General features: G+C 44.7%; 3 protein-coding genes across 3 annotated transcripts; all 3 read right to left on the bottom strand.

Annotated features, from left to right (window-relative positions):
• Positions 1-294: 294 nt before the first annotated feature.
• LOC118507760 (tetratricopeptide repeat protein 39B-like) lies at positions 295-12,178 on the bottom strand. The gene is made up of 9 exons (XM_036046777.1): positions 12,098-12,178; positions 4,751-4,782; positions 2,355-2,462; positions 1,930-2,271; positions 1,657-1,822; positions 1,259-1,587; positions 683-1,189; positions 474-614; positions 295-406 (listed from the first exon to the last, which is right to left on the bottom strand). Exons 1-9 carry the CDS (start codon positions 12,176-12,178, stop codon positions 295-297), a joined length of 1,818 nt encoding a protein of 605 aa, XP_035902670.1.
• Positions 12,174-19,923, bottom strand: LOC118507377 (WD repeat-containing protein 19). The gene is made up of 12 exons (XM_036045822.1): positions 19,453-19,923; positions 19,215-19,372; positions 18,425-19,147; positions 17,881-18,361; positions 17,672-17,800; positions 17,022-17,598; positions 16,676-16,958; positions 15,373-16,613; positions 15,019-15,308; positions 14,864-14,940; positions 14,574-14,790; positions 12,174-12,411 (listed from the first exon to the last, which is right to left on the bottom strand). The coding sequence occupies exons 1-11, from the start codon at positions 19,465-19,467 to the stop codon at positions 14,682-14,684; spliced, it is 4,083 nt and encodes a 1,360-aa protein (XP_035901715.1). The 5' UTR covers positions 19,468-19,923; the 3' UTR covers positions 12,174-12,411; positions 14,574-14,681.
• Positions 19,924-21,146: 1,223 nt separating this feature from the next.
• Positions 21,147-23,483, bottom strand: LOC118507379 (rab proteins geranylgeranyltransferase component A). Its single transcript, XM_036045824.1, has 3 exons — positions 23,245-23,483; positions 21,985-23,175; positions 21,147-21,902 (listed from the first exon to the last, which is right to left on the bottom strand). Exons 1-3 carry the CDS (start codon positions 23,291-23,293, stop codon positions 21,352-21,354), a joined length of 1,791 nt encoding a protein of 596 aa, XP_035901717.1. The 5' UTR covers positions 23,294-23,483; the 3' UTR covers positions 21,147-21,351.
• Positions 23,484-23,515: the final 32 nt, after the last annotated feature.

Below are 23,515 nucleotides of genomic sequence, written 5' to 3'. Positions count from 1 at the left end.
GGTGTGCTCCTATCATAGATGCTCGAGCTAAATGATCACGCCGTAAAATCATGACTAGGAAACGATTCCGTACGACGTACCTGAATTCATATTCGTTGGTACGCCTGCCCCTTTAGTTTCTATCCATTGGCTGCTGGATGATGATGGGTGGTTGATGAGCTCTTTAGTGTCACGTTTGGTTTGGTCTTACTTACTGCATAGCATAGTCGTTGTTAGTTTATCTACTGTTTCTCTTTCTACTTTAATTAATCGTTGCATGGTCATGGCGAAAGGTGGTGGCACTACACTAACCTTTCATTCACCGCCAGCAGGAATGTTTTCGTAGCTTTTACCCTTCAGCTCTATCAGTGCCGTGTGTATTCGGAAATGCAATCGGGACTCGAGCGAATATCCGCTGTAATTTTTCCTGCAATACAGAGAGCGTACATTAGCTGAGCATAACGTTGCGGGTTCGCACAAATGCGCACACGCACTTTGCATCCTCGAGAGCTAGTATGGCTTGGTCTTTGTTGCCCTGGTCGATGTAGATCAGTGCCAGCTCAACGATCGCGTAAGGTACCAGGTAATGATCTTCTTTGATATCTTTGTACATGGCAATCACATCCTCAAGGCACCTACATCGAAGGATACCGATCAGAAGATTATGGACCGTCTGTCAGTCTGGAAGATGGCTGGTACTTACCGGGTAGCTTGCAGTGGGCTGTTCATTTGCCGCAAACAGGCACCTTTTAGCAGCAACAGTAAAGCTTTATTATCCGCCGCATACACCCCGTACGCTGGGTTCGTTTTGGAGTTTATCCGTTCGCCGTAGTGCTGCAGATTCTCCTCCACTATCCGATACACGCCGTCGGCGAGATGGAAATGTTTGCCCAATATCTTGAACAGATTCCACACGTACATCAGCTCCAGCGCCGGCACGTACAGGAAGGATTGCTGGGCAAAGAAGCGTTCCGTCTTTTTGCACGCAAACTTCTCCATCGGCAACGATTTGCCCGCTATCCGTTGCTTGTACTTGGGTACCTCCTTCATCAGCGTACCGATCGACCGGACCTCGCTCGAGTGCAGTTCCTCCGTCTTGAGCATGCACATGATGGATGCCTTCTGATATGTGTAGATCGTACGCGACCACTTGCTGTTCTCGACCAGGTACGTCGCAAATAGAAGCGACTCTCGCCAATCTAGCCGTAAGCTGCAATGCAACGCAATTCTCTGTTCAATTAATCGATTCAAAATTAAAGCTCGTTTAGCATGCACTTACCAATTCACCCAAAGCAGCTCCCAAAAGCACAGATGATGAAACTGGGGCCAAACGTTCTGTGATTTCCACGACTTTTTGTACCACTTAAGCGCATCGTCCAGATTGCCCTTCATAAACTCCAGCCGACCTTTGAAAAACAGGAACCAAACGCCATCCGGGTACTGTTTCAGTTGCTTCACCAGCAGCTCGTCACAGAAGCGCAAGTCACCTTCCTTGTGGCTCAGCACATAGCACACGATCAGATTGTATCCTAGTAAAGTCATCACACACAGCACCTGCCGAATGCCTTCGCTCTGTGACCCGGTGACTAAGTCTTGCATGCCCGATTGCTACACGGAACGGAAGTAAAGGTAAGAGAGAGAGAGAGAGAGACATTGTCCAGCTGTGATGACCATTACCTTGTTGCCAGAAAACCCGATGAATTCCAACAGCTTTATGATCCGAGCCGGTAACAAAGATATCATAAGATTGAACGTGCCCAGCCCCATACGAACGCCACTCTCGAAGTGTAGTCTCGAGCTTTCCGATTCCCACTGACGGTGATTGAGTATGTTGTTGCACTCCCTACAAGGCAAAGGGAAAGCAGGATGGGACAGTTTAATTGCTTTGCTTTTTTGTATTCAACAATTAATAATAAAAAAAACACACACAGACACACACACAAAACTTACTTGTACATGGCAAAGCAATTGCGAATCTTCATTCCACCCTTAATTAGACTAGTAAGCGTTTCATCCTCTATGAAGGTCAGCATCGCCTTAAGCAATAGCGCTTCGGCCGAGCACAGTTCGGCGTGCGCCTCCAGATCCGTGTACTGGTCGTAGTTCACCTTCTTGAACGTTTTGCCTATTGTTTCCGTGAGTGTGTTCTTTTTCCGATAGCGGTTGCACACGTTCAAACACTGCTTGAGCGCTTCCGAGGCGGCCGCTATGTGTTGCTGCTCGAACGTAAGCATCGCTTCCAGATAGGTGAAAACGCTGTGTCCCACGGAATGGTACATGCTGGATGTTGCCCTGTAGTGGATGATCGGTCAGACACAAGTTATTAGTTGAATTAGTTGGTTAATATATGTGTACACAATGTTGCCTTTACTTACAAAGGTTTCATAAGGGCTTCGGCTTCATTAAACTTATTGTTGAAGAACAGATCGACCGCGATCTTTGCCTCCGCCAGTGCTGTTTCCAGATCTAACGCACATGACGCGCTGTGTAGGAAAAGAAATGTTTGGGTTAAATTAGTATAAAATCACATTTTTCTTTGAGAAATTCCATTATAACGTATGCATTTAAGAAAAGACCCGGTGTCCTAGAGATCCTTTCAACCTCATCTAACCTAACTTGATCTTGTTCTTCATAGCTGTTCAAAATTGTTTAGCTGTTTATTGATGTTAACGGACTGTCATTCGACGAACACGGATTTTTCCTTTTCTTTTACAATATGTACTAATATTAAGAGAAACATGTAATTGTCTTTATTTTATTCATTTAGAACGGTCTGGTAATATAACGCCTAGTAACGCCTATATGTAACCTTCAAGTAGTAGACAGATTGCGAACACCTTATAGTCTCACAAGGCTTATAAGCTGGTTGTATTGTCGTTGTGTAACATGGATCCATAGCAAAGCATCTGTTCAAACAATGAAGAATACCCTGGACAAGGAAGAGGTAGTTCTAGAAATTTTGCCTCCATCTCCGAAAGGAAGCCTTCCATGCAATAATCACTCAAGACTCCCAACAGACTGGAAAACCTTTTTCGGAAGCTTCATTCTGCAGCCTAGTGGGTATTATAATTAATACCCATAAAATGCTAAAAATGGTTTATACTAATTTTAATTTATTTATTTCAACGGCAGTCAACGGCTTAAGTTCTCTTTACTTGGCCTAACGACCTCGAAAGGTCATGCCTGCCATTTCTGACTTAATAGGCTGAATGATACCACCACGTAGTTGGATAGTCAGTCCTCACTACGGGGTAACGAGCCGTATGGGATTTGAGCCCCGGTCCTGCCTTGTGAAGACTGGCGCCACTGTCATCTCTACCACTGGGCCGCTCCTGGGCACGTAAAGGGTGCGTAACGCTATTAGCATTATCCCAATATATCGTCAAAAGATTCGACCTTTGAGAGCAAAATTAGCAATGTTGAGTTGGAGATGTAAGAGATTGATTAATTGTGTATTCTTTTTGTCCCTTCGATTTTTGAAAGTTCTGATTAAGAAGTTCATTGTGTTCGGAATTTAATAAAAAGATTAAAAATTATTTTCTATATAATGCTTTCCAAGCTCTCTGTTCTTTCTGCGGGGACCACATTGACTCCGTTATCATAGTTACAGACCCAATATTAAAAGTATTGTGGTGAATTAGGGAGAAAAAGGAAGAAGGAAATCCTTTTTGATGTTTTCCTTTGACTTTGATGTGAGAAGGAAAAGGAAACTTTGATGTTTAACAATTTTCCTTATGTGTTGTTTGTCACCTAGAAAGAACCAGGATTATTTGGTTAGAGACACTTAACACAAAGCACAGTCGTTGTTTAATACAGGTGTTAGCAGCCATACCGTTGTGGAGAGTTGCAATCATACAATGGAATGAATGTTGGTGGAAATTTGCAACTCGGGTGTGGAACTTTGCAATCAGCAGAAGGTTAAGAAGGTGCTGAATAAAGCCACATTTCCCTCAAACTTTCACGTTAAACCGTTTCAAATGTGCATTACAGGGTGTGGGATACTAGTGATGATGTAAACCAACGATCCCCTTGAATTTTACTTTTTTAGAATTGGACAGAGTTAAACCAAAAATGAGACATAAAATCTACAGCTAATTGCAAAGTTCCACAACTGAATTGCAAATTTCCCGAAACTGAATGCAACATTCCATTGTATGATTGCAACCTTCTCCACAATAGGTTTGGAATATTCCACCGTCAAATGAAAATCGGCATAACAAACCGATGCTCTGAACTAACTGAACCGAAGAGTATCGAACTAACAGTAACGTAATAAGTTTTGTAAATTTACAGTATTGCCGAGAGCCCTCAGTATTAGTCTAGATACTAGTTATTCTTCTTTTGCTTTAAAATTTTCGTGCGATAGCAAATTCTGAGTTCATTATAAAAGTTGTTAGATTAATTCCTCCTACTACCCAGCTTCGGGGACCTTAAATTATCATTGCAAAGGATATACACAAAGCACCTAAATACTAAATAATATGATCCATTGCTTCCTTTCCGCGGTCCGGCGACTTGTTTTTCTCGCCCTTACATCATCACCTTCACGTTGATTGTGGTTATCAATCGAAAAGGTCGATTGTGTCGTTCATCAACTGGTTTGTGTGTAGCAGTACAAGCAATTAGTTGGCCCCTGGTACAGAGCACAGCACAACTCAGCATGACAAACGCAAAAGTGTTTTTGGTTAGATCGCTAGCTGATCGCACACTGATTGTCCGAGGGTTGCTGCAGAGATGGATGTATGAGACATACAATGTTAGCTTTACTTACGAGGCAGTATCAGCATCACAAGCATCCTGGAACTGTAAAGAGACAGGCGAAAGAGGAAGAACTTATTAGTGGACACATTGTTTTAAGTATATTTAGTAGTACATTAAGTAAAATATCTACTCTGGGAGGGTCGTGATGACTCTCGATTTTGGAAAGAAATAATCTAATAATTTTATTTGTTGAACTAGCTTATTCGTAATTATATAAACACATAACTTCACACTGAAACACATTCCCAACGATAATAGAATATCAGCGACCGGTCGATAGCGGTAATAACGAGGTTCGTGTACGCACCCCTTCCGGACAGTGGTATCATTTTCCGTGTGCCTACTCACGCAGGCTTCAGCACGTTTTCGGCCCAAGTTCTCTGGGCACAGGCAATCGGCAGTAAAGTGATCGGTACGACAGACCTGTCAACAGATTCAGCTAAGCTAAGCACGCAAGTACTCATCCAACACACGCTGTTGCAACAACGACACCGGCCACGGTAATCACACATTGCCTTAATTGGAGGCTCTGATCACAGGCAAGGCGCTAAGCAAGTTCAAGTGCAGCAGCAGCACCGAGCCGAGCTGAGGCGCTGAGGCTAAATTACCTAGACCGGTCGAAGGTTACGGATTTGCAAGTCTCCGCGGCCGGGCCCCTGTTGCACTTTCGCGCCTCGCACACATACCATCGTATCAGCGTTAGAATACCAAATCTACATCTATCCATTTATGCAACTATTTGCGAGATAATTGCTGTTCTCAGCCACAGCTAAACAATCACACCAAAAGTCCATTTCCCTGTTGCAATGGTGCAGGGTGTTTCTCGTGAGCTGATAGATAGATGGCAAAAACGTTTTATGTACGTTTAATAATGTAATGAACAACTTAAAGAAAGCATTCCTTTTAAATTTCAATTTCATTGCCATTCTCATTAACATTTGAAGCGAGCGACTGTATTAGCCCCATCGATCGAACAGCATCAGGAGGTTAATTGAATGTGAAGGATTATTCCAAGGACGCCGAGTCCCGGGTGGGTTAGAGTTTACTCGCAGGATGCAAGCAAATTTGCATCCGTAAACACTTCGAACGGAAAATCTGCACCGAGTCCCCGGGGCAGAGGCATTATTGTAGGAGGAAATTTACTTATTTTCTACATGGTTGCACACACTTCATCTTCGATAGCATTCTACCGTACGTGGCGACATGTGTTGCGCATAATTGCTAAATAAAGCGTGAACGGGAAAAATAAAGCTCAGTAATGTGAACATATTGACCATTGTCGTTGAGAGAGGTGGTATCGCACTGCCAGATTGATTGTTGCGATGGTTGTTAAATTTACAACAAGTATTTACTTTACATACCAGATAATATAGTTCTTGCTGTACTCCATAATCGAATCACTTTCAATGTGTTTGCACTAAATCGTGTCTGTATCAGGAAGCTACCCTGCACTTGAACTATCGCTGATAATATTATAATCAAACCAATCCAACCGACCCACTAACCGCACGTTTTCGATTATGTTTTCTCGTTAATCATACAAACGGACTGGGGAGGAAAATGCATCGGCGCGTAGAGCAGAGGACACAACATACCCCTCTTTCGCAACGCAAATATCGCGCCATCGGGTACGGGGAGATGTAAGGCTGCCATTTCACCTGTCACTCGCTCACCACTTGGCCATTTCAACCAATAAAAAGGTAAGCAAACAAAAGAGCAATTGGACTTTGTGGCAAAAGTGTGAGTTCCGGGTGGTGTAGAAAGTTACACCTTCATCATACACCTCTAAAGCAGTGGCGCTGCTATTGCAGGTTGCTTTTAATATGTATAGTACGTGTAAGACACGGTACAAGCAGATATTTATTTGTAACATACGAAAAGTCGTGGTTTGTAGCGTAAAATTATCTCTTAAAATATTGAATTACTTATGTAGGGAAAAATTAGAGGATACGCCCCGGAATTATAAGCTCATTAGTGTTAAATCTGTGTTAAACAAATTTTATCATGAGTGTAACGAGCCAATATGGGGTGGCCGAGGCGACAGCGGCGCCGGTCTTTACACTGCAGGGCCGGAGTTCAAATCCCATCCAGACCGCCTCCTCGTACGTAAGGCTTGACTACTTTATAACGGGTAAAATTAAGTCACAGAAGGCCAGAAATGGCAGCCCGAGTCCTCTCGAGGTTGTAGTGCCATGGGAGAAGAAGTAACGAGCCAATATAGTTTTATCGTGGCTATTTATATTAAAAACGGTTGAAAGACAGATTATGGAAGTTTCAATCATATAATGGAACTTTAGAATTACTCTATGGAATGTTTCAGCTATACAGTGCTGTATATATTCGACTGTGGAGCTTTGCAATTAACTGTGCAATTTTTGCGGAACGTTTCTTAAAATTCTTTCAATTTTATAGATCGAAACTTGTGTGAAATGTTGTTTTAAAAACTACTTGCTTAATTCACAGCTATTTTCAAAATTCTACAGCCGTGTTACAAATTTCCTGTAAACGTATGCAACATTCCATTGTACGATTGCAGCTTTCTACAATGAGATTGCAATATTCCACTATCCTGTTAAAACATTCCTCCTTCTTCTTCTTCCTTGGCACTGCAACCTCGAGAGGTCTTGGACCTGCCATTTCTGGTTTTCTGTGAATTGTCACTAATCACTCCTGCGTATGTGGAGACGGTCTAGATGGGATTTGCACCTCGGCCCTGCTAGGTGAAGTTCTATTACATGATAACGAAATCGAAACTATTTTTGTTACGTCGAAATCATAATCTAAAAGCGCTGTTAAGTGCGTCTTAAAACATATTCTTAAAACTAGGTAACGACTTGGCACCTACACATCAACTAATCTTTTCGTTATGAAAAGTATTAATCCCATTTGTACTTTGCGTGTTAACATCAACCTTGCTTATATGTGTGTATGTGCAAATCGTATGCTAATTTGTCTATCTCCTTAGCTGCAAATGCAGTGTAGGCCTTTTTGCCACATAAATAATTTCTGTCGTAAAGGAACGAATTTACGCGAATCTCAAGAAAAAAAAGCACATAAACCACCTTTATAATCATTTCAATGTTCCGTTTGATGGTTTTGTCTACATTTGTTTTCCTTTTTTTCTAACAATTCCTGGTGCCAAAGACCTTTTAGTCTTCATCATAGCTGCCATAAAGCTTCAAGAACTTTTGCGTGGTATCTTGTGCTGCTTTTTTATTTGAAACTATTTGCAATTAACGAAGAGTTTGCAGTTTTTAAATGGGTCAAATCCATACTCTCAAACGATCTCAAAGAGGTACCTTGGAAGATCTTTCCAACTTGAGGCAATGGCAGCTGTCTTTACTGCCATAAAACGCCTTTTTTAATCGTTGTTTGCCATATTGATATTTCGGACAAGCTGTTTTAATGCTAATTGAAAAAATCCACAGTCGCAATTTCCCCTATTTGTTTGCAAAATTCCATTACGGGGTTGCAATATTCCACCATTCATTAGAAACATTCCTCTAAGTGATTATCTTTCGAAATCATGTTATCAGTCTTCAGCACAGTAAGATCAGCACAGGCACATTCCCATGCGGTCAGTTCCTTACAGCCGTATAATAATTGAGCGAATAATGCGGATCAGAGTAATTCTAGCGGTATTTCGATTCTAACTTAACTTCGTCTCGAAAAAAAAATCCACAATTGCTTTGCACATCTCCCTTAACTGTATGCAAGATTCCAATGTATGATTGCAAAGCTTTACACCGGGCTTGCAATATTTCTCTATTTATGTAAAAAAAAATCAACGAGTCATTCGGATAATCCAACAAACAATTCGAAACCGAAATTTGCCGTCACAAGAAAAAGCTAAGGTGTTTCGCTATTAAACGTTAAACAATAGAAGTATTGGCAACGGGTCTGTATTGCTTGCAGCTAAAGCTATTAGACTTAATAAATTTGGCTAATTAGAGGCTGAAGATGGAACAAGGAAGTTGAAATTCAGTTTCTACACAATCTCAGCGAAAGGGAGGGAATACCAGTTGGGAAACAACATTATTGCCTTGTTTCTGTAGTGGATAAGCGATCATCACGTGGAGATTTACAATACCTCGCTTTCCAACAATGCCGACAATGAAAACATTTCAATAAAACCGACGACAGTTGCAGATGCTGGTTTCGCAGACAAAGCACAGCGACCGACAAAAGAACGCAGTGGAGAAAATGTGATAAACGTGTTGCATATTGCCTTGCACGGAAAAAAATTGGAAGTAGAGTAGTTCAAATCCAGATGTAATCCATTATTGATGTAATCAGACCAATGTAAACATGTCAAGTTCCAGTCCAAAAAACTCTCAAACCAATAGAAAAACACACTGAAACGATGTTACGAAGCTTGTGACATCAATCATTTTCACTATCGTCTACTTCTTCTTCTTCATCATTGGCCTAACGACCCCTTAGGTCATTGCTTGCCATTTCTGGATTACCAGACTTATTGTAACCGCATTGTTGGATAGTCAGTCCTCAATATTGGGGAACGGCACAGATGAGATTTGAGCCTCGGTCCTGCCGTGTGAAGACCGGCACCGCTGTGGCCTCTACCATCGATCGTCCAATATCGTGTACTGTACTATAATTTAGTCCCATTTGCTACATTATGGTGTGGAATAATTCACACCAGTTGCTAGTCTGGAGTCTTTACCAAAGTTATTTTTCGGTCATCAACTTATGTCAGGTTGGGCCAGGAAACAGTAGATAGTGTGTTATGTCATTATTGCTAATAGTTTTAAATATAGAAAAACTTGTACTATTACCTGTGAAACAATGTATTGGTAAACAAATGCATTAACCAAAAAAAATCACAACAAAACCAAAACCATTTCCGTGGAGGAAATGCTACGATCGGTCCTCAAAACGATTGCCAGTCCTGAATAGAGGAGATCGAGAAATATATAAAAGCCAATCAGATTCGGCGCATATAAAAAATCAACGATCCACTAGACCCTGTTGAATCAGACGTTTAAACTTTAAGTTAATACGCACAGGGCTGATGAAGATCGGTATGCCACCGAGTACAAGGACTCACGAAACGGACGATGTTCAGAAATGCACCGAACGTCAAGAAAGGTTCGTAATGGTCACACACGATATTCAATGCATGACAAATAACAAGGAACAGCGTTCCTTTAGGTCCAGTAGTTTCCTTCAGCAAGTTTATTCAGTTATCCAAGGTTCTCTGTAGCTGCAGACCAGAAACCAACAAGCTGACTATGAGATGCACTACGCTTCAATTATTTTCTAAATAATTATACAGACAGTCGCAGATATAAAGAAAGCCTGATATAGCATAGATTTCTGGCACAACTTCCTACTAGACAGCTTGCACGCCCGGGTGTGCATTACAATTCTAACACTCAATCGATTACCAAACAACGGCCACCGACCACCAACGGCCATTGCTAGGAACTGTTAAGGTTTCCGTCGACAACTCACGCAATATCGCTTTCGCCCCCAATGTGTCACGTGAGCGTGCTGTGAAGCGCAAAGGAAGAATCGCCCAAAAATGGGGCCTGCCAAGTAAAGCTGGCTCATTCTGAATACAACTCATTGGACGCTGTTAGAAGAAACGACAAAAGGAAGGATAGGACTAACTCTGGCCAGCGTCAGTGGAAATCGAAAGCAGCCATAAACACAGGGCCAGCGAATAACATACGTGGCCTGTTACTACGTGCCCGAAGCCACCATGAACGTGACTGGCAGTGACACCTTGTACGGAGGCCGATGGTTATGAATCCGAACATGCTTTTATAATCTCATTTCTACATACAGCCCCTGTCGTGGCTGTGATCGCACTATCGTGGGTGCGTTTTTTTTTTCCTCTTGCCTTAACGATACGAGAATAGAATGCACAATGGAATGCTGCTATCTTTCACCGAGTATCTAATACACCCGCAGGACTGAATTATGTACTAGTAGATAATCGATTGCGTTGTATGTATACAGCATTAACATGCGTCACCTTATCTTATGATAGTATGTGAAGCATGTGTGATAAGATACTATAATTTTGTTATAATTTTTTTTGTAATAACATAAAATAAAATAATTAATACAATATTTCAATAATGAATAAGTAAATAAAAAAAATAAAAAAAAGTTACAACATAAACGAACCTTCAAAAAATTTACAGTGCCTCCAACCTGAAATAGGCCACCTTATAAATTTACCGATGTGCATCAACATTATCAGATGAGATTTGCAAGAGGACACCCGAATGAAACGAGAGGTTCTTAGATTTGGATGGAGGATCAATGCAACGATGACCAGAACATGCTTTCAAATGGCTTTGACTGTGATAGAACTTGACTATGATAGAAGCAGCGTATCAGTTGACTGCTTTTGTATCTTCGGATAACAACGTAACCATCGTGTAGTAGAACCAAAGAACGAGAGGAAAAAGATACGTCCGATAACCTTCTTTGAGTCGTTGGATATGATGATCCTTCCTCCCTTGGCACTATACACCACCTCGAGAGGTGTGTGCCCCTTGGCCAGCCATTTCTGGCTTTCTGTGACTTAATTTCACCCGTAGTAAAGTAGTCAGCCTTGTGGGGGGGGGGGGGGGGGGGAGGCGGTCTGACTGGGATTTGAACCCCGACCATGCCGTGTGGAGACCGGCGCCGCTGTCCCCTCGGCCACCGGACTGCCCCAATATGACAAGTATAAATGAGAATGAATCACGAGAGAGCTGAGCTGTTTGGTGATGTAAGTTATCCTGGCAGTAGTAAATGCCGGAACAATGCCACAACCGCATGATACTAGTCAGCGTCACGGGGCGGTCGCTCGCTACCAAGATCAAGGGCAGTCAAACCTGATGACCCGTGGTTCTTGCAAACGGATTCAAATCCTGGGAATATCTCAACGACGAGCTCCATGGAGCAGGCAAACGAGGAGAAGAATCAGGGACACCAAAATAATAAAACATCAAAGTGAAAACATATCACTTTAAATACAAGATAGCATTGGCGAGACGTTATCAAATGTTTTTGATATTTTTCGTGTTTTGCGGACAAATGCAAGCTTTTGAATTACTTTCATTCTGGAGAGTAATTTTGAGGATTCAAACAAATGGAATGCGCCGGTTATCGCCTTGCTTATTTGTAGTGGAAAAAATCCAACTTTGAAATTGTCCCATTCCATCTTAAAACTACTGTAGATAACTAACAGTTTGATTTGCCAGTTAAATTTGTTTTAAGTATGTCATGTTCTTTGGCGCCAAAACCAACTCTTTCAACCTAATTTTGTTTTGTAGTGGTTAGTAAAATGTGTAATGCTAGCAAAGTAATTGGTTTAACAGTTCTTAAAATATTTTACCTCGTCCTCATCGTCGTATGCTTGCAGTTCCTGCTGCTGGTTGCTAGATGTTGCAGACGTGGCAGCCGTTGCAGTAGCCATAATAACCAAAGAGATTATGCGTTTTTTCTTCTTTCTTTCTGCAAACTATGCTATCCAAAACTATGCTACGCAGTTGAATACGCGCTTCAGATCACTTTCTGGAGGTCGAGTCGGTCGATTTAGCACATTATATTCACTATCAAACAACACCACCCGGTCACTTTTCACTCGTACTGGTTATGGTAGGTACTGGAACTTCTTAAGGGGTGTTGATAGCCTCCTTAGCTCTGAAACTAGAACAAGCATTTTTGTTTGCATCAACACACCATGTGGAACGACACGTCCACATCACTGCTTTTCGCATCGCTTGCAGGTTTCTTCAGTTTTCTGTTTGTGCACTCCACTGGCAGGTGGGTTTCTTCGGACGATTCTTTGCTTTATGCTGACGAGGAGCATTTTTTAAACCTTACTTCAACTCATTTTAATCGGTGCGTACATTGGCCAACGAATGAGTAAGAATTATATGGACGTTGAGTAATGGTGTCTTCATACTGTTCCTGAACTCTTTTTCGAGAAACGATAGCGCCTTTCTCACCTTGTAAACGGCGGTGCATTTAACATCCAAGATAAGAAATGTTATGATTGCCATAAACATGATCATTACCGACGACAACCGGCGACGATAGCGACGATCTTCCAAATTTTGGTTTACGAAATGTGCCTGGCCCTATATGTCGTTGCACAACAAATGCATGTGAACTTTTGAGGCAAAGAAACACGCATACATCAAACATTCACTACAAACGTTCTTATCAAATCTTCAGACAACCACAACGGTAGTGCAAATGTATGCTTGTACTTTTTGTAGAGTGAATCGATTTTTTTTCTTCTTCTGGGCTTTATGCTGAGTCATGTAATTTATTAAGCTATAATGTATGCTAAAATGTGCATACACACAAAACATGCACGAAGACAACAGCTATTGCAAAATCTGTTATCAAATGCCGCTGATAAGACTCCAGAAGCAATGCAAAAAAGGGCACCAACAAAACTTTTACGTCATCCACCAATGGTGTGTGGTGGCTTGGAGTATGTTTTTGCTGCAAATCTCCATGCACTGATTGCGTTGTTGCAAGAAGTGGATAAACCTACTGCTGATAATACATCCCCCCGGTATCACTTTTGGCCCCGTGTTTCGTTCAAAGCTGGTCAAATTTTAAAGCTGCTGCAGCAGCTGGAGCTTCATAATCAATAATACATAAATAATGCGTCGTGCTACGTTTTGCAGGACTCCCTAGGAAAAACTAGGAATAAAAAAAATACGATTTTCCCCACACACACTCACACGTACAGGAGGAAGGTTTCACGACCACAAGACGCGAAAAGTTGTGCGATTAATATTGTTAATGATTTTCCTATTGGCCTCTAGGGTTGGCCTTGCACTACTACAACGCATGCTTTTTGCACCAACGTTTCCGTCCTGGCGTTTTCGTTTTTCCAACCCACAAAACGAAACGAAAAGAAAACAAAACATTTTTCACCACCATCAATATCATCATCACACCATCCGCACTGCTTTTGCTATAGCAACCGACATTCTAGCCAGTATTTGCCGCAGTTGTACTGTGCGTTGAAAATAATCCAATCAGCCTTGGTTCATCAGGGATTTCATGGGGCTGAGGTAAATATTTAAATAACACGCACGTACATATTAGCAGCACACCCTCGGAAAATTTGGTACCCGTCCGCCGTCCGACAACACTCCCTGGCTCTGGGCCCTTACTTTTTGGTTTGCTTTCGATATACCATTCGCACTTCACTGCACGTGTTTCGCGTTATCGTGCTGATTTACTCAATTTTTCACTGCTTCCCGTAAAACGATTGTAAGAAGAAACTTAAAACCCGCACGCAGACGAGTGCCCGGCACGTCCGTCCAGTTCCACTTGCGTTATTTTTATGATTCGCTTTCGTCTTGTGTTGGTTAGCTCACGGCTACACGCAGACGAAAACAGAACGCTGAAACGGCACATTTGACAAAAGGGGGAACGCTAGGCGCGCTTGCGTCAGTTTAGCAAAATATTAACGCACCGCTACATATTGCGCAAATTGCGGCGCGAAAATGTGCATTGCAACAAACAAAAACATTAAATCAATGGATAGTTGGGAGATATGCAGTAGGCTGCTCAGTTGTAGAGAAAGAGGTGGAAAGACACAATCGAGGCGCTTCTACAGTCACTCTATGACGATCTCTATATTGTACAGCGATATGAATTTGCGAAATATCGGTGGGTTGATCATGTCATGAGCAAGACAACCGACGACCTAACCCATAAAATGTTGTTTGTGAGCCTTATTGTATGCTTCCATAGTGGATCAAGACCACCAAGCGCTGGAAGCACCTTGCAATTAGGTAGTTAAATTAAATATTACATTTATTATTATATTGAACACTTACTTTTCTTAGGTTAAGTTACGTCAAATGCTAAAAAACAAGAATACAAGGTACACGAGTTCACCGAGTAAAGACACTTTTCCTAACTGCGCCTGCAATTAGACCAATCCATTAAGTGCCGGCGTTGATATACGGTTGTATGTCATCGATATCGACCAGTCGCCCAGCGTCGATTTCCTCGCCACACATTGCACATTGATTGTTGGTTGTTTCCAAAATTCTGTAACGAATGACCAATTAAAGGCGGTTTAACACATCAAATCTTCTCATCAGTTATAGCAAACAATAGTTACTTGATAAATTCCACCTTCATGGCGGGGAAATCACACTCGGGACATGCAGCTACGTCATCGCGAACTATGTGCTGTCCCTTGAAGACAAAAGGAAACAAATCGTTGTAGGTTGAGTTAATCGAGTTCCTCCCCATGCAGTTCTGATAGATGATTACCGTAGCCACACATATTGGTAACGTGGTTTTACACTGCCCGCACACTATGTGCATGTTGGGCAGCGGTGCTTCACAAACCGGGCACGGACTCGATTCCTGCTGTTCACCTTCATCTTCCATCGGTCCCCGTGGAGCTTTCCTTACGATCGATTCGATCTTCTTGATGTACTTGGCGTCGATCTGGCTCCGATGTTCAGAACGCATCAGCATAACCGCGTACTCGAACGCAGACTTTCGAAGACCGGTCCGATGGCATTCGATGACGGTTGAAGTAAGGATCGGGACAACGTCTAAAATGATAAACTCAAACGTTAAGAAAAACCCAGCATGAAAAGCTAGCAATTCAATACACACGTGAAGGAAATTGGGAAATGTTTTTCGCCACCTGAAGCAACAGTTTCGCCGCCAGCAAATGGTTTCCTCGCTTTACGTGCACCCGAACGAGCGTGTAGCGATGGAGCAGGGCGAGCGTTACTTTCATGTCGGTCGCAATCGCCAGCTGATTGCGTTTCAATTCCTGGTACATGGAAAACAGCAAGTCGTGTGCGCTGCGATAGTTGCCTGCAATCTGTTCCTGGTTGGCTATGATCATGGCCGCTTTGGCCGCTTCCTTAAACTGCCGCTTGGCCATGTACAGCCGGAACAGTAGCTTCGGATCCTTCGGCACACCGTCCGACTCGCCCAACAGGTACTCGATCAGCACGTTGGACAATTGTTCATCTCCAGCCGACGCTACGCAATCGATCGCTAGGGACAGGGCCGTATTTTCCTCACTGCCTACGGAGGCCGCCTTGAGCAGCAGCTTCAGCGCTTTGGAGTACTCTTTGCCCAAAAAGTAGTACTTGCCGGCTAGCAGCGTGTACTTTTCGCCATCGAAATAGCCGCCCAGCTGCAGAAAGTCGGCCGGTTTCGCAGCTGCGCTCTGTTCCAGCACCTCACCGTAGTACACGATTTTGTTCTGCTTCTGGGCAATAGCGAACGCTTCCGCTACACAGCCGCACAGTATGAGAAACTGTATCGCCGACTCATAATCACCGTGCTGCTCAAAGTACTTCGACAGCAGCTTCGATCCCTCCACGGAACGCGTTTCCAGCAGAATCTCCGACGCCGAATGTGGGTCGTCTAGGTGCTGCAGATATATTCGCACAACACCGTCCAAATCTCCGGCCAGCTGGTAGCTGTTGATAGCATCGGCGTAGTGGCCTTCGGCTTCTTTCGCCCGACCGTAAGCAGCGTGCAGCTTAAGGCTGACGACGTTCGGCAAGATGTTGTCCACCTTTTTCCACTGCTTTAGATTGATAAATATTTCTGCCGCCTTGTCCCAGCTTTCTCCCTTTTCCAGCATTGCAGCTGCCTCAGCCAAATGGCCCGCGGCAAGCATTGCTTCACCACATTCATTGTACAGCTGCTTGTCATTTAGCTCCAGCGCTAGCTGAAGTCCGCGCCGGACATCACCACACTTTATGCTTGTACGGGCAATTCCGGCCTTGCACTGCTTAACGTGTTGCTCGTGCTGTTGCTGCTGCTGTTTGGATTCCGATTCCGTGTGCTTAAGACCTCGTTCAAAGTTCATCAGTGCTTCGGCATGGTTTCCTCTGCAAATATTTTAAAAATACCCTGTAGAAGCGCTACAGATTGGCATTCATACATTCCTTACGTAAATTCCAGCTGAGCGCCATACTCGCGCGCTAGAAAAGGCAGTTGCTCCGGTGCTAGCGTACTGGCCAGCGCCATCGCCTGCTCCCATTGCAGTAGATCGCGGCACAGCTCGAGCGCTTCGGATGGATTGCTGCTTTTGGCGAACAGCGCTTTAGCTTCTTCAATTTCGTTCCCCAGCACGGCACAAAACCCGGCCAGTGTGTTGAGATCCTCGATTTGGCTCACTTCCTCCAGCGCATAAACCATTGCAACGTCTCCAATGTTGCGGAACACTTTCGTTGCTGCAAAGACACCACACATTCTCATTCATTCGCATGTTAAAACGAACGGTACGAAATGCTCACCGAAAGCCACATTCAAATCGGCAATGGCAGCCATTCCGAGCTCTCGCCATTCGTCCTCGTCGTTCATCAGCTTGCACAGTTCCCACGCATCTCCGTACTTGCGCATCAGCTTCGTCGTACGCAGCTGCTCCTTTACATCGCGCCCTGGTTTGTTGGCGTGTGTGTCCAGCACGATCGATGTTAGCTTTCCGCCGGCTGCGTGCAGGCACAGATCGCCATCGTAAAGCAGCAGCGGTGTCTGCTCACTTATCAGGCCTGTTGTGCCGACTTTTTCCACCATTTTACCCTTCACCGAAACGCGCACGAAGGCGTACGTGGTGCAGGTATTTCGATCGTTTGCTACGAAAATGTGAGGCTGTGAAAGGTCCCACAGAACGCCGGTGCAGTGTTTGGGGAAGTCCGGTATCCGTATCGTTTCGTCACAGGCGGCAATAAACAGATAGCCCTGACTGTGGTCATCGATAAACACCAACCGCGTACCGTCCACGTCCGGATAGATCGCACGTATGCCGACCTGATGTCGAAACTGTAGTACCGTGGACCAGTTTTCGAGGGAAAAATAAACTATATTACCAAGCTGAAATTATAAAACCAAAGGCTAGGGTTACACGCGGGTTACACGGCTCAATATTGAGCGTACAATAGCTTACGTCTGTTGCAAAGCACAGGAAATCATTCGTCAACCCAAGGCACGTTATGACCGACTCCGCGATACCCCGTATCTCGTCAGGAAATATTTTTGGTTCTCGATTCTGTGTCGCCTCGTTGGACGATTCGATCTGCATAAGGAGGGAAACATAGGAGTAACATTCCGTACAATCTGCAACACCTTCAATCCGGATGAGAACCTAATCCTTACCGTATGCAGCATTATTTGGCCTCCGCAAAGCACAGCACAATACTCCGAGCTAAGGGCGACCTGCTTGATCTCCGACATGTACTCGCGATCGCCCAGCAGCAGCGGCGTATCGCTCAACGAACGGCCGAGATCGTAAAACCAGACGTGATTATTCATACCGCATGCCATGTGGTACGGGCCGATCGTTAAAAACGATGGTTCAATTTCAAGCGTGATCAGCACAGGCGGTGACTTCTGGCGATCGTGTGCATAATGGTAGATAGCGATCTCTGCCAAGCTCGACAGCAGGGCTATCCTCGGTGGGGCGACGGCGTACAGCGAGTGCAGTTTCGTTACAAACACACAGATCGCACCCTGAGACGTTGTTACACCAAGCAGCTGGCCGTCGGCACTCCACTCCACGTGCTTCAGTGCCGCTTGGTCGGGTAAGCTGAGAATTTTGACGGTCTCCTGCAGATTAGTCATCGAGTGGACCTTTACACTGTAAAGAAGAAAAGGGTTGTAATTGAAATTGGGAACATTCTTGTTACCCTCATTCCCTCACTTGTTATCTCCACAGGAAGCGATCAGCTCCAGTTCCTTGCACACTGCTATACTGTTGAGCGAGTCGCGATGATTCTTCACCTGCCACAGCTCTTGTCCTACCTCGCGCGGATGCGTCGAAATTGCCACGACATGGCCCAAGCTAAACCCGAGCAGAATATACCCATCGGCGAACCATTTGTGCTGCAGTAACGATCCGTACCGCTGCTGAAAGCCCAACTCGGTAGGCGAATCTGGTTCGGGAAGATGGTAGAGGAAAAGCGTACGCTTGCCCAGTATCATGCTGATCGTGTTTTCGCCCGGCACGCGTTCATCCGTCTTCATCTCGGCAAAGTACATATCGCTCGGACAATCGCGCAGCTGGATCGACCGCAGCGTGTCGCCCTCCTCGTTGCTCAGCGTCAGATACTTATCTTCACTCCCGAGGGCGAGAATGTTTTCCGTCGACCACGCACCACACGTGATGCGTTTCGTGTGCTTGCCCAGAATCGGTATCCGTTTGGTGGAGATGTGGTTGTAGATGGAAAGGTTGCCGCGGGACGTTCCCACCGCAAGGATCGCTATTTTCTTGGACCAAATGATGCAACTCGGCAGATCGCGCAGCCCGATGTCGACGGTTTGTTTCTTCTGCGAGTTTGAATCCCAGATGATGAGCTGATGCGAGCTGGCCGTTATTATTGCAAGCACGTCTCCGTACCGATCCCAAGCGAACCCGGCGCACAGCCTGGAACAGGGAAAGAGGTTGGGTTGGGTTATTCAGTTCCGCTTCCATCGCCAACCTATCAGCCTACCCTTGCAGTACAATCCGTTCTTGCAGTTGCCCTTGCCGGTTGAAAATGGCCACCGTGCCATCACTCCCGGTGCTGGCCAACAGTTGGGCGGAAGCACCTGTCTGCCATAGGAAATATACATCGCCCTGACCGTGTGGTTCTTCATGGCGGTAAAGAACCTATACCGAAACACATGAAAAACCAGTAACGATAATTGCCGGCTAGCAAATGACCGGATATTGCTGTTTGGATCAATTACCTTTTCGTTGCTCATTCCGTTCACCGTGCCGTTGCTCTCTCCTGCTTTTCGCTATTGAAGCACTATGGATTACCGTTTGCTACTACAGCATTACAATCATTTTGAACGAAAACACTTCAATCGCTGGTTTGAATGGTTGCGTATCATAAGGAAAATTTTCTGTTTATCACAAACCATGGACATTGGTTGCTATGGTAGCGAGCTGCGCCAGAACGATTCACCACCCTCGGCTCAGTTGCGATTGGACACCGGTTGAACGTGAATAGAGAAGCTTACCGTTGCTGCTACATACAATAATCGTTTAATTGTTTGTGCAATGAACACTTGTTTGTACCATCGGCAATAACATGAAAGTTGTGCAAGTTGTTTAGGAACGCACACGCAGGGAACGCTTTGTTTGAACGCCACAAAACAGGTGCAAACGAAACACAAACAACAGCGAAGCGACAGGTACAGTCGGCTTTGGTAAATTGACAGGTGTATCACATCTGACGTTTCTAGCGGCTCAGTTTGAAAGTGTTTGTAGTAGTGATGGGCGCTCGGAATCGGAACTACCGGATTCCGATTCCGTTGAGAAGGTGCAAAAACTCTTAACTCGCAAGGCGTTTCTAGCTTGGTTGCTATTATGTTGAACTACCACCCTGCTCAACTAGGTGTTAAATTTTGGAGAATCCCTCTCTGGAATTGAGACGGTCCCAGGTACAAGCTATGTTTATCGCTGGTGTAGACCTTGGCGTTTCTGATGCACCGTCCCTTCTATCTGATATTCCACTTGTAGATGGGTTCCACGTTCCCTTCGTCCCCGTCTTCCCCTAAAGATTCCTGCGCGCCGCACAATTTTTGGCTCTAACGACCCGCTACTGACTTGTTCCCGACACTTCAATGCTCTTTCTGACCATTTCGTCTTTGGCATTTCCAAGTCTTCCTATTTTTTTCCTTTAACTCTTTCTCCTCTTTCTGTTTCTTGTTGGTCCTGGCTCTTTACTATGTACTCAAGCTCCTACAGTCTACCATAGTTTTTAGGTTTTGAGTTTTAACATTCGAATTAGACTATTATTGTATAGCTCTAGTGGCAAACAATGTGAAATATAATAACAATGATAATAATAATAATAATAATCGGTTTCGATTCCGATTCTATGTTTGGAATGTATTCTGCTTCCGTATCCGGCTCCAATTCTGGACCCAGTTCCGGGATCAAGACCAAAATCAAGTTCGGAATCAAGTACGGAACCCGTGTACTTGTTCCGGATCAAGAGGTGGAACCAAGCCCGGACTCAATCCTCATCACGATAAGGCAACAAATTCCAACACCAAACTTCTTATTCTTCTGTTGCCCTACAATCTCGAGAGGTAGATGATATTTATGCATTACATATAAGCAATAATACGTTTTAAGCTTACTATGTAGTGCTACTTTTCCATATTTTTTGTTCTCGCCCTACTCTACGCAATCGAATCCGCAAAATTCGGAGCGCTCCAGAATCGATTCCGACCAAACCATCATGTTGCTGCCCATCACTATTTTGTAGCAGCAAAACAACCGTTTTTGTTTTGCGTTGGACGACGAAGGAATTATTTCCCATCTTATTTGATTTATCAACTTGTATCCTTCTGGCAGTTAAGAACTATCGCGATTAGTTAAAAACATATTAATTAATATTGGTAACCAGGCCTTTTGTGGTACCCTCCGGTAATTCGTAGTGCGACCAGACCAGTTAGAACCTGTAGTTTGCGCGGCAATAAGCGTAAATGCTCACTTTATTTCGAATATCGGCGATGGTGCAAAAAGCGGTAAGGCGAATCATAGTCCGTCCCACTGTACGATCGTTTACAATATCAAATAATAATGTATAGTTGGCAGTAGTCTCGGCGCACCTTTTACATGGTCTGCTGCTCTTATTTGTGCTCAGTGCATTCTTCCGCCTTGTCGATCGCATCCTCCTTCGCTTCCTGAGCGACCGATGGGTCTGCTTCCGTTTCGCGACACTCACTGGCATTATCCACCGGCTCATTGTTTTCCGTTACCGGGTCACCCGGTTCCGCTACCGGTTCCTCCTCGCCGATAATTATCTCTTCCGGATCGGGAGCTCGGGGAAGAAAGTCTTCGTCGGGGTAAATTTCACGGAACATTGTTCTGGCTTGCTGGATCGTTTGATCGTAGTCCAGCTCGTGGTAGGGACCGCACACCAGATGAACACCCTCGGGCAGGGACACATTTGCATTTTCGGCGCATGCAAGGCAACTGGGAATGTTAAAGTATGCTTCGTACAGTATGGTTGAAGTAGTATTTTCTTGCTGCCCATTTCCGTCTCCAGCGTCACCCTTGCCATCTTCTTCGACCGTTTTGACCGGGCTCGAATATTCTTTGCTGAGAATTTGTGCGATGTACGGTTTGAGGTCCTCCTCCGGATTTTGGCTTACAGCTCTTGTAGTCGCATGAATAAGATCTACAAATGGATTGAAGGGGGAAGTAAAGAAAAAAATAATAATTCAACTGAAAATAAGAGCCGAATTCAGGTTTTCACTCACAAATTTCTTTGGGGCATGTTCCACTGGAATGAGACATCTGAAGAATAGTGACACCATCCTGCCGGCCGCTCACAGCCGGAAGCTTCAAAATCGCTACCCCACCACCACCCGGATTCTGAGATGCACCACCGAAAGGCACATTCGTTAATATCACGGCCCGTGCCAAATTCCCGCACGGCTCTAGCTTCCCACATTCCACCGGCGTACGCGTGGTGAATACCGTGCGCGGCAGGTAACCTTGTCCCACGACCACATGTTTCGAGCTAATGTTCTGTTTGCCACATTTCACCGATTCGTACCTAAGCCCTTCGTTGCCCTGTTCCAGCTGAATGCCTTCGACGGCCTTGTTGAGGCAGTAGATTCCTCCGAAGACGGCACACAGTCGGCAGAAGCACTGCGGTATTTCGCCACACCCGTACACGGGAAACAGAAACGGACTGTTCCCATAATGGCCAAGACTCATGAGGAACTTTTTAACCGCTGCCACCCCGTCCCGGCACGGCGTACGCTCGTTTCCCATCGCTATGGCGCACAGTACGTAGTGGACCAGGTTTGGCGTTAGTTTGTGTGCCTGCAAGTGTTCCATAAATGTTTTGCCCTCCAGCTCCTCCTTCGCTTCCGCATCTTCCTCGTACGACGCACAGCTCTGCAGGAACTTCATCAGCAGTCGTTTTTCGATCACATTTACATCTTTGCTGGTAAAAACGTCCGACCGGGAGCATGGTACCGTCATTATGCGCCCATCCCATACGGTGGCCACACGGTCTAGTGCTCGGAACTCGGCGTACCGGCATATGTTGGACGAGATCAACAGATCCACCATGGTACCGCGGGCATACAGCAGCTTTGGTGCCAGATCAATGTTGAATCGCCGGAACTCCTGCTCGATCCGTTCCCGGTTCCAACCGTCCACCTCGCCCTTCTCCGCAAACTCATACCAACGCTCGCACCCATTCCGAACGCCCGTCGGCAGCAAGTTCAACCGAAGAAAATTACTGCTATTGATTTGTTCGGTGGCTGGAGCGGAATCCGTCGTCGAACTACTGCCGTCGCCCGTGGAGTGAAGATATTTGCGGAACGCTTCCAAGTTGAATGATGCCCAATAGCCACCGTAATAGTCGTTGGTGTCCAAGTGGAGGACCGTTTTACCGATACGACTTGCAGCGGCCGCTACAATCGATTCCGTCAGACCTGTGGTAGAAATAAGGGCCAATCGTTTAACAGCCCCGACGGTGTGAAAGTTACGAGCCCGTGACTCACCCGTTCCGATAACTATTAAATCAAATTCTGTAGGTAAATCCTCTTCCATTGCCTTTTTAGCTTATATTTTCCTTCTATCGCAGTAAGCTGGGGTATGGGGATGATGAGCAAATGCAATGCAATGCAAATGCCGAATATGACCACACAACAAGGATGCAATTTTTCTTCACAACAAAAGAACACTGGAAACGAACACACACGACTGCAATGTCAACAACTTGACGAAACTATCGCGACCCAAGTAGGCTTTGTGATGCTTTTGCTTTCGACA

This window comes from Anopheles stephensi, chromosome 2 (assembly GCF_013141755.1).
Source record: "Anopheles stephensi strain Indian chromosome 2, UCI_ANSTEP_V1.0, whole genome shotgun sequence".
In the NCBI taxonomy this organism is placed as follows: Eukaryota; Metazoa; Arthropoda; class Insecta; order Diptera; family Culicidae; genus Anopheles; species Anopheles stephensi.
This window is presented reverse-complemented; position numbering and strand designations above follow the sequence as displayed.

Coding starts and splice junctions, on each gene's coding strand:
- LOC118507760 (XM_036046777.1), bottom strand. CDS start 12,178: ATGGCTACTGCAACGGCTGCCACGTCTGCAACATCTAGCAACCAGCAG. Junction 4,783..12,097: donor CATACGACGATGAGGACGAG/GTAAAATATTTT, acceptor GTCTCTTTACAG/TTCCAGGATGCTTGTGATGC. Junction 615..682: donor AGCCCACTGCAAGCTACCCG/GTAAGTACCAGC, acceptor CCTTCGATGTAG/GTGCCTTGAGGATGTGATTG.
- LOC118507377 (XM_036045822.1), bottom strand. Junction 16,959..17,021: donor CGATTTGAATGTGGCTTTCG/GTGAGCATTTCG, acceptor GTGTCTTTGCAG/CAACGAAAGTGTTCCGCAAC. Junction 15,309..15,372: donor CATTTCCCAATTTCCTTCAC/GTGTGTATTGAA, acceptor TTATCATTTTAG/ACGTTGTCCCGATCCTTACT.
- LOC118507379 (XM_036045824.1), bottom strand. CDS start 23,293: ATGGAAGAGGATTTACCTACAGAATTTGATTTAATAGTTATCGGAACG. Junction 23,176..23,244: donor TTTAATAGTTATCGGAACGG/GTGAGTCACGGG, acceptor TTTCTACCACAG/GTCTGACGGAATCGATTGTA. Junction 21,903..21,984: donor AACATGCCCCAAAGAAATTT/GTGAGTGAAAAC, acceptor ATCCATTTGTAG/ATCTTATTCATGCGACTACA.